The sequence below is a fragment of the Myotis davidii genome, unplaced genomic scaffold (genome assembly GCF_000327345.1).
Source record: "Myotis davidii unplaced genomic scaffold, ASM32734v1 scaffold125, whole genome shotgun sequence".
In the NCBI taxonomy this organism is placed as follows: Eukaryota; Metazoa; Chordata; class Mammalia; order Chiroptera; family Vespertilionidae; genus Myotis; species Myotis davidii.
In genome coordinates, this window is record NW_006299390.1 from 2,564,532 (window position 1) to 2,575,059 (window position 10,528).

Genomic DNA, 10,528 nt, shown 5'->3' on the forward strand with positions numbered 1-10,528 from the left:
TTTTAGAGAGAGAAAGAAAGAGGAAGGAAGAGAGAAAGAGAAAAAGTTTTGTGGTTCCACTTATTTATGCATTCGTTGGTTGATTGTTGTATGTGCCCTGACTAGGGATTGAACCTGCAACCGTGGTGTATCGGTATGATGTTCAAACCAACGGAGCTACTTGGAGTGGGCACTAGTTCTTTTTATATGTATATCTCATCCTAATGTAAAAGGTTGGCTTACATGAGATTTTATACATATATTTCTCTAAAACCTGTATTTGAAATTCATGAATCGATATTGGTGTTTATCACATGAATCATTGCCTGTACAGCTTAGGCCAGGGAGTCTAGATTTTGTTGGCGGCGTGAGTAACCTTGTACTTTGGCTCTGAAGGAGGCTCTGCCCTTGGCCATTTCATTCCTTCTTTCTCCTGGGCACCCAAACATGATCGGAAAGGCTAACGGCCGCTTGCACATGACCTCTGCTTGTATTTGCAGCTCAAACCTCTATTTTTTAGCTATAGATTCCATATATCAAGCAATCAATCCATGGTATTTCTACACTCCTCAAACTCAGATCAACTTAAAACAGAAGTTATGTTTTCTCTGAAAACCCATCCTCCTCCTCTTGCTTTGTTCTCTGTCCTAATTAATGATAACACTATCTCACTACCACAAGTCTAGAAGGCAAGCACCCACCTCCAGCACATGAACTACCAGGCTCTGAGTTCAGGCTCTTATCTCCTTCCTAGCCTCCTCACTAGCTTCCCTGCTTCTGCCTTATTTATATCCTTTCTACACGTTCTCACAACAGTCCCATATATTCTTTACAGAAATCAAATCTAGTCCTAAAATTGCATTTCAGTAGCTTCTGCTTGCCTTCAGGATAGAGCCCAAACTCCTTGAAACTGCGGATCATTCCTTGGTGAGCCCACTGCTGCTGAACGTCTCACTGTCTCCAGGCACATCAGGCAGTTTGAGCCTTCATGCTTCTGGTCACATTGTTTGTTTCCTTGGATCATTTCTTTGTGAGCCCACTGCTGCTGAATGTCTTACTGTCTCCAGGCACATCAGGCAGTTTGAGGCCTTCATGCTTCTGGTCACATTGTTTGTTTCCTGGGCCTTTTCAGGATACACTATTCAGTGTTAGGTTTCCTTTTCATTACAGAGAGGCACATGACTGAAGAAAAGGCATTGTTTTATTTTTATACTAGGGGCCCAGTGCACGAATTCGTGCACCTTGAAAGGAACTGTGGGCTGAGAAGCTGTGGTGGGCACAGGGGTGGGTCTCGGCCCCTCCTGTGCACTCCTGCCCAGCCTCTCCCTCCATGGCCCCTGGTCCCCTATCTGCCGGCAGCCCTGCTCCTGCCATTGCCGTTCCTACGCGCTGATGGCGCTGGCTCTGCTCACATCCACTGATGGTACAGAGCTATTGGGGCTGGTTTCAGCAGCAGGTGTGAGCAGGACCGGCACCGTCAGTGGGTGCGAGCGGTGGCTGCTGCCCTGATTGCCTCTCAGAAGCAGTGGGAGGTAGAGAAGCCCTCAGGGGCGATTGGGGCTGGCAGCTGCCGCTTGCACCTTCTGACAGCGCCAAGTGATTGGCAGCGGCGCTGGCAGCAGGTGTGAGTGCCGGGTGGGACCACGACACGTGGGAGCAAAGAATCCTCAGTAACCACCAGAGGCTCACCCCGATGACAGTGACCAGTGCCCCGCCTTGGTCTGGCACCCCCACTCACCTGCTGCACCATCCTGCCGTAGCCAGTGCCAGCCATGATCCGTGCATGCCTCCTGGTGGTCAGTGCATGTCATACCGATCGGTGGTTCTGCCGTTTGGTCTATTTGCATATTAGCCTTTTATTATATATAAGATATAGCCGTGTCATATATGTGTTGTTAGGAGATTAAGCAGTAAGCTAGTTCATTGTCTAAAATGTAGATCAGTTGGGAAGCAGGTCTGGTTTACTTACATCTTCACTAACTTTTAATTGGCCGTGTTCCATATTCTAAAAAACAATGCAGTTTTAGAAACTAGGAAAGTCTAAAATTCCTGTCATTCTGTTGGAATTTGGGAAATACTTAAAAAAACTTTTTTTTTTACCTTTTTGTGCTCAAAAGATATTTGTCTCTCAATCCTGATTACCTAGCTTCTTAATTCCTCTGAATAATTCAATTATTAAAAACACAAATCAAGATCTCACTTCTGAGGCCAGAATCTGCTAATTTAACACGAACTACTGTATTACTTATTGAGAACTTGATATCTGTATTTATTTTCTATTGTTGCGTAATAAATTACCACCCATTTAGCAGCTTAAAACAGTACCCATTTATTATCTCACAGTTGTGTGGGTCAGAAATTAGGGCTGCACCATGTGGCTCCTTACTCACTAGATAGAAATGAAGCTGATGGTGGAGGCTGCAGTTCTCATTTAGGGCTCAAAGCTCTCTCCCAAGATCACCTGTCATCGACAGAACTCATTTCTTGCATTAAAGTCCTTGCTATCCAGCCCTGGCCTGGTAGCTCAGTTGGTTAGTGTCCCCATATACCAAGGTTGTGGGTTCTTTGTCCGGCAAGGGTAGATAAAAGAAGCAACCAATGAATGCATAAGTAAGTGGAACAACAAATTTACTTTCTTTTTCTCCCTTCCCTCCCTCCTTTCTCCCTTTCTCTCGCTATCATATCAATAAATACAATAAAAAAAATTTAAGTCCTTGCTGTCCTTAGCTGTTGTCTGGGGCCCTTTCCCACTCCTAGAGCCAACGTGCTCTGTGGTCCTAATGAATGGGCAGTTCACACATGGGTGTTTGCTTTCATCCAGGCGAGCTGGAGCACATCTCTCTGACTTCTGTCACCAGTCTGAGAAAATGCCCTGTTTTTAAAAGGTTTATGTGGTTAGGTCAGGCTCACCCAGTGTAGCTGCCCTTTTGCGATATAACACTATAATTATGAGAGTGATATGACATTCACAGGGTCTGGTCTACCCACACTCAGAAGAACAGGGAATTAATTATACAGGGCGAGGATCATTGGGGTTCATTTTAGAACTTTGCCTGCCGCAAGCAGACACTGCACATTTAGGTTTGATTTACACAAAATTTGGAAATTCTCTTTTCATTAGAAAGGAATGCAAAAAATCATTATGACTTTTCCCTCCCTAGCTGTGTGGCTGTACCTAGTGTTATAGCAAGCCTTTTGAGAGAGAGTATATATTAATTAATTGATTCTATCCTTAAGTAGAAATGCCAGATTATATATTTCCCAGATTAACAGTTACCATCAAGATGGGGGACAAGGAGGGAGGAAGGGAGGGAGAAAGAGAGTGAGTTCTAGATGAAGTGGTGGATATGTGGAAGAAATAAAAAAGAAATTAGTTTATATGAATGTCCCTAAAATACTACCTGAAGTGATTCAGTTGGAACTCCTTTTCTTTTCATTTTGGTTAAATATTAATTGAATGAATGAATTTGTGTCAGTTGCCATTTAGGCTGTTAATAAAGGAAAGGACTTTTTCCCCTGCCAAATGTGAAGTTTACGTGTCCTTTTCTCTGCTTGAAAGAAATAGCAGCTGGAAGGGAATCAGAACTCCCATTCGGCTGCCATGGCAATTTAGAGCCGATGATGCATGCATTTTGTTAGGGTTATTTAGGTTTTCCTCCCTTTTTTGATAGAGTAAATGTATACCAGAGATACAGTATGAAGTAGATAAGAATGATAGTCTTAGTAATAATTATTTAAAGAAAAATATTTTGTGGTCTTTTTTAAATTGCAATTTTATGCTAGCCCTATTTGGGGTATTGATTAGTTGTGTTTTATGGGGGATAAAATAAATATAGGTCTTTGTGAAAAATATAAACAACTAGTTGGAGTTTCTCTTTCTAAATTTTTCATTCCAGTAGTTGAGGTGGTATATTTCTTGTTACCTGAGAACATATTCTGAAACTCGTGCCTTGTATAAACTTTGGTTAATTAGTTTGTCAGTCTGCTTTTTACAGAACTACATACTACTTCCACTGTGAATATGGTTGAGACAGTTTTAAGGGAGACTCTATGCATATAGATTGCTTAAATCTAAATGTAGATATTTCTGTTTTTTTCTTGGAAACATATACTTTATAAAGGTTTTAAGTGGACATTAAAATAACATAGTTGTATAGGCTTTTGCTTTTTAAAAACAGCCTTTTGAGGTATCATCCACTTACCATACAACTTACATGTTTAAAGTGTACAGTGCTTTTTTTAGTATGTTCATGATGTTTTGTAACCTTCACCACATTAGAACATTTTTATCTCTCTTAAAGAAACCCTGTACCTATTAATAGCCACTCCATTTCTCTCCTTTTTTCTCATAACGCCAGCCCTAAGCAAGCACTGATTTATTCTGTCTCTATAAGTTTGCCAATTCTGAACATCTATAATAATAAAAGCGTAATATACTAATTAGACTGGATGTCCTTCAGGATGAAGCCGGGGCTGTGTGGGAAGCCCGAGTCCCGAGTGCCAGAGGGAAGCCGGTGCTGGCAGCTGGGGGAAGGAAGGCCTTTCTTGCACGAATTTTGTGCATCAGGCCTCTACTCCTATGTGATAAAGAGGAAATATGCAAATTGACCCTCACCCCCTCACATAAGATGGCCACCACAAAATGGCTGGCAGGGAAGGGCAGTTGGGGGGAATCGGGCCTTCACGGAGGGAGAGCAGTTGAGGGGACCAGGGCAGTTGGGCTGACCAGGCCAGCAGGGGAGGGCAGTTGAGGGCGATTGGGCCGTTCAGGGGAGCAGTTAGGCGTCAATCAGGCTGGCAGGCAGAAGTGGATAGGGGCAATCAGACAGGCAGGCAGGTGAGCGGTTGGGAGCCAGCAGTCCTGGATTGTGAGAGGGATGCCTGACTGCCCGTTTAGACCTGATCCTGGTGGGCAGTGGGACATCCTCCGAGTGGTCCCAGATTGGAGAAGGTGAAGGCTTGGGCTGAGGAACACCCCTTCTCACCCTCCGCCCCCCCCTTGCACAAATTTCGTGCCCCGGGCCTCTAGTTTCAATATAAAATGGAATCATATAATGTGGTCTTTTATGACTGGCATTTTCACTTAGCATGTTTTCAAGGGTGATCCATGTTGTAGCATGGATCAGTACTTCATTCCTTTTTATTGCTGAATAATAATGCATTGCAAGGATATGCTACTTTTATCAGTTGTTGCATATTTGGGTTGTTTCTGCTTTATGTCTGTTACGAATAATGTTGCTATGAATATTTTTGCACAACAGTTTGTAGGAACATAAGGGTAGCAAAAGTAGGTTTACAGTTGTTTGAACCGAAAAAGACATTACTAAAAGATGAATTGCCGGGAGCCGGTCCATCCTTGCTGTTTCAAGGGACCTGGCATATATGGCATATTGTTCTTAATATATTTGCTCACCTTCTTGGCGCTATGTGTTTTAACCAAGGTCACCTCTCCGAGAAAGGTTGTTTCCCCTGGTAGAGATTTCCCCCTGAAGTCAGGGAGGGAATAAAACCCCTTCACTAAGTGCCAGGCGGGTAATTAATCTCTTTAACTACGAACAATCATGCTTAAGCTAGAACGTGGCTACAGAACCTGGATAGAACATGGCAAGAGAACCTGACTAGAACCTGGTGACTGAACCTGGCTGGCTGGAGAACCTGGAGAACATGGACACAGAACTTGGCTAGAGATTGTGGCTAGAGATCCTGGCAAGGCTACTGATCAACTGAACGTTGTCTCCGTGTCATTCCTTCTTCGCCGACTCCGTCCACACCTTTGGGGACCCCTGGACCCGCTGGGGTTGGACCCCAGCAATGAATCATAAGTAAGGATACAAAATAATAAGACAAATAATACAATAATAAATAACAATACAGTAATAAACTGTGTTTCGCATACTCAAAACTATAAATCTACTTTTGCCCACATTGTATGTTTTCTCTTCTTTTGGGTATATACACCTATAAATCAGTGGTTCTCAACCTTGGCTGCACATTAGAATCACCTGGGAATCTTTTTAAATCCTGATTTCTGAGCCTCATCCTCTGGAAATTCTGTTTCTATGTTATGGGGTGGGGCCACAACATTAATAACAAAGAAACAGAATTTCCGGAGGAGGAGGCCCAGAAATCAGGATTTTAAAAAGATTCCAGGTGATTCTAATGTGCAGCCAAGGTTGAGAACCACTGCTCTAAATGGAATTGGGTCATATGGTACCTTGGAATTCATACTTTTTAGGAGCTGCAAGATATTCCAAAAGAGTAATATCACATTACACCTTGCTATGACGTATGAGGGTTCCAATTTCTTCATTCTTGACAGTGGTGTCTCATCACTGATTTCCATTTCCCTAATGACTAATGATATGGAACATCTTTTCATGTGCTTATTGGTCATTTGTATATCTTCTTTGGGGAAACATCTATTATAGTCCTTTTAAAATTTTTAAATTTTTTTTTTAATTGTAAGAGTTCTTTTTATATTCTAGATACAAGTTCCTTATTGTATGATTTGCAGATATTTTCTTCCATTCTGTGGTCTGCCTTTACTATTTTTTTTTATTGATTTCAGAGAGGAAGGGAGATGGAGAGAGAAATAGTAACATCAGTGACGAGAGAGAATCATTGATTGGCTGCTCCCCACTGGGGATCAAGCCTGAAAACGGGCCATGTGCCCTGACTGGGAATTGAACCATGACCTCCTAGTTCATAGGTTGACACTCACCCAATGAGTCACACAGTCCAGGCTGTCTTTCTTTCTTGATGATGCCCTTTGGAGCACAGAAGTTCATAATTTTGATCAAATCTAGTTTTGTATCTTTATTTTTAATTTTTATATATTTTAATATATCTTTATTGATGTCAGAGAGTAAGGCAGAGGGAGGGAGAATTAAAAACATCAATGATGAGAGAGAATCATTGATCCTCTGCTGCGTGCATGCCCCCTACTGGGGATCAAGCCCGCAACCCAGGCATGTTTTCTGAACAGGAATCAAACCATGACCTCTAGGTTCATGGATCACCTTTCAACCACTGAGTGAAGCTGGCTGGACTAGATTATATCTTTTTAAATTGCTCATGCTTTTGGTGTCATATCTAACAAACATTGTCTAACCCAGTGGTTGGCAAACTGCGGCTCGCGAGCCACACGCGGCTCTTTGGCCCCTTGAGTGGGGCTCTTTCACAAAATACCGACTTCTGTGCATGGGCACGAAGTTTCAATCGCACTGTATGTGCACGCCCACACGTGTTATTTTGTGGAAGAGCCACACTCAAGGGGCCAAAGAGCCGCATGTGGCTTTCGATCCACAGTTTGCAGACCACTGGTCTAACTTATAAAGTGATGAAAGTTTACTTACGTGTTTTTTTTTTCCTGCAAGGTTTATAGTTTCTATTCCTTTATTTAGGTCTTGAACTAATTTTTGAATCAGTATGTATGTGTGCTCAGTTGGTTGGAGCATCGACCTGATGAGCCAAGGTTGCAGGTGTAAGCCAGTGAATGCGTGGATGGGTGGAGCAGGAGGTCGATGTTTGTTTCTCTCTCCCCAACCCCGAAAATGTGTGTGTGTGTGAGTGTGTGTGTGTGTGTGTGTGTGTGTGTGTGTGAGAGAGAGAGAGAGAGAGATAGGGTTACAATTTTAGTTGTTTGCATACTGATACACATTTTTCCCAGTACAGTTGAAAAGACTAGTCTTTCACCATTTAATTGTGTTGGCACCCTTGTAAAAAAATATTTGTGGGTTCTCCTCCTATGATGTCTTAAATGCTTTTAGTAATTCTTACATAAGATAACTTCTTAAAAAGATTGATTAAATATATTTTATGAGTACGTACTTGGTAAGATAACCTGTCACCTCTTGATTTTTAAACAGTTGAGATTTAATCAGGCTTTGAAGTACTATAGAAGCTCCCAGAAACCACTTTGAAGAAGCCAGCCTTGAAGGTGGTGTGGCATTGTTCTCTCTTGCATACATATTCCCTAACACAAATCTACTATGTTTCTCCTGTGTGGTCGGCAGTAACAAGGATGGATAGGTGATTGGGATTATAACACTTGACAATTACATTGTATTGAATCTTACTAGGATGAATTGAGTGATTTGAGAGTTGACGATAACGGATGTGAAGAAGATTAATAGGAGAAGCCTTGGAAAAAATAATCATCACTGGTGTGACCAGGTGTCTCCGACTTCTGAGGCCAAGCTTTTCCTTTTGTATCGGTGGATCTGAAGAGGCTAGAGTAGTGCTATCCAGAAGTATAGTGTGAGCCTCCAGAGTATTCTAGTAGCCACATTAACAAAAGTAAAAAGAATCAGGTGAATTAAAATTTAATAAGATATTCTATTATATCTAGAAGATTATTTTTAACATATAATACATATAAAATTATTAATAAAATTTTGCATTTTTTCTTAGAAATTCAGTACACATTTTACACTTAGAGCATATCTCAATTGGGACTAGCCACATTTCAGTTGCTCAGTACCCACATGTGGCCAGTGGCTCCTGTGTTGGACAGCACAGTTCTAGATGTTTTGATAACCAGTTGAAATATTGCATCAACATTACTCAACTTCCTGTGCACTTCAAGGTACCCTGACTGATCCCTTTGACTTGATTCATGTGGCTTTGGGGGGAGCTTTTTCCTGACTGTTCATTGTAGCCCTCACTGGTGGGATAAGTGCCTGCTCGCTGAGACAAGATGGTCTGGGAATTTTGTTAAGCGACATGGGCAACTCACTAAATGGGTAAAGAATACTATTACTTGGTTAATCCTCTCATGAGGATATTTTTTCCATTGCTTTTCAGAGATGGGGGAGGGGAGGAGGGAGGAGGATTCTAGAGAGGGAGAGAGAGAGAAACATCAGTGATGTGAGAGAATCATTGATTGGCTGCCTTCTGCACGCCCCCTACTTGGGATCTAGCCCACAACCCGGCATGTGCCCTGACCGGATTGGACCGGTGACCTGGTTCATAGGTTGATTCTCAACCACTGAGCCAAATAGGCCAGGTTATTTTAGCCACCTTTAGTGAGCTATCCAGGATATCTAATCATACTCCTACTATTTCTGTGGGAAAAGAAACTCTGATTTTAAAATAATGGAAAATAAGCCCCTTTATAAGTGCAGGACTACTTTCACATGTCTTTTTATAATCTCTGTGGGATGTGTTTGTATATCATGGGGAAGCACTCTTTTATTTCACTTGTATTTTATAATATTGTCATGAATTAAAAAATATTAAAGCTCTGGGTGAAAATGTGCCTGCAAGAATATGCCTTGGATATTAAGGATAGTCTTCCCTCCTGGCCTGTATGTTGAAACATCACTTGAATTCAGTTAAAATGGAGGCAGTGACGTTACTCATCATTTCTTTTTAGCGTATGACAAGTTCTGTTTTTTTCCATATTAAGAAACTTTCAAGAATATCCACAATGCAAGATTTACTTCTAAATAAGTACGAATTTTCCTTCTGCTGTTTCAGGCCGGAGCCTCAACAGAAAGCTCCCTTAGTTCCTCCACCACCACCTCCACCACCACCGCCACCTTTGCCAGACCCCACGCCCCCAGAGCCAGAGGAGGAGATCCTGGGTTCAGACGATGAGGAGCAGGAGGACCCCGCAGACTACTGCAAAGGTGCCGTGCTTGCCTTCCCACTGAGCCATCACATAATTTGTTTTGGGGAATAGACAAGAGGGGTTAATGATGCAGATTGTTTGGTCTTTATTAAATTAGCCTCTTAGTGTCATTGTTGTTTTAAATTCTTAGATCATTAAATATAGAATGATCCCAGAAAATGTAAGCAATAGCAGAAGGAAAATTGTAAGAGATAGAAAATATACATAATATGTACATGCATAATCTGGGTACGTTCAAGAGGATTGGAATGTGATCATAGAATTAGAGCTGGACAATCCGATATAATAAAGAGCTAATGTACAAATGGTTGTCACGCCCTCATGCCATCACACCGTAATGGCTCAGACACTCAACACTGGGGAGAGAGGAACGGGGACCAGTCAGGCACAAATGAGCTCACGAGAGAGGAATGGAGACCAGCCAGACTGCCGCCCAGGAGAGGGATAAGCCACCCGCCCCGTGATCTTAGGTGCCAGCAGCTGTGTCTGTACCTGCGGCCCAGGAGAGGGACAAGCCACCTTCCCCACAGTCCCGGGCGCCAACGGCTGTGCCTGCTCTTGCGGCCCAGGAGAGGGACAAGCCATCCACCCTGTGGTCCCTGGCTCCTGTGGCTATGGCCCAGGTGAAGCTGGCCCGGGACCTGAGTGCCTGCAGCCGGTCAGAGGGAGGGAAGCCCATGTCCCAGGTGCCTGCGACTGGCTGGAAGAGGGAATCCTGGGTCCCAGGTGTGGGGTGAGGCAGAGGCAGTTAGGGTCGATCAAGCCAGCAGGGGAGCAGTTAGGGGCGATCAGGCAGGCAGGCAGGGGTGGTTAGGGGCAATCAGGCAGGTGAGCGGTTAGGAGCCAGCGGTCCCGGATTGCGAGAGGCAGTCAGACATCCCCGAGGGGTCCTGGATTGGAGAGGGTGCAGGCCGG

At 43.2% G+C, this 10,528-nt stretch overlaps 1 protein-coding gene across 3 annotated transcripts in view; it reads left to right on the top strand.

The window, feature by feature from the left end:
* SRPK2 (SRSF protein kinase 2) overlaps positions 1 to 10,528 on the top strand; it is a 148,349-nt gene that overhangs the window by 51,006 nt on the left and 86,815 nt on the right. For all 3 annotated transcript variants that reach the window (XR_001515750.1, XM_006774891.2, XM_015571221.1), the window contains exon 2: positions 9,460 to 9,611. Coding sequence is in view for 2 of the 3 variants with exons in the window: in XM_006774891.2 (XP_006774954.1) it covers positions 9,460 to 9,611 (152 nt within the window). In the remaining variant the exon portion in view is untranslated. The remainder of the gene's footprint in view (positions 1 to 9,459; positions 9,612 to 10,528) is intronic.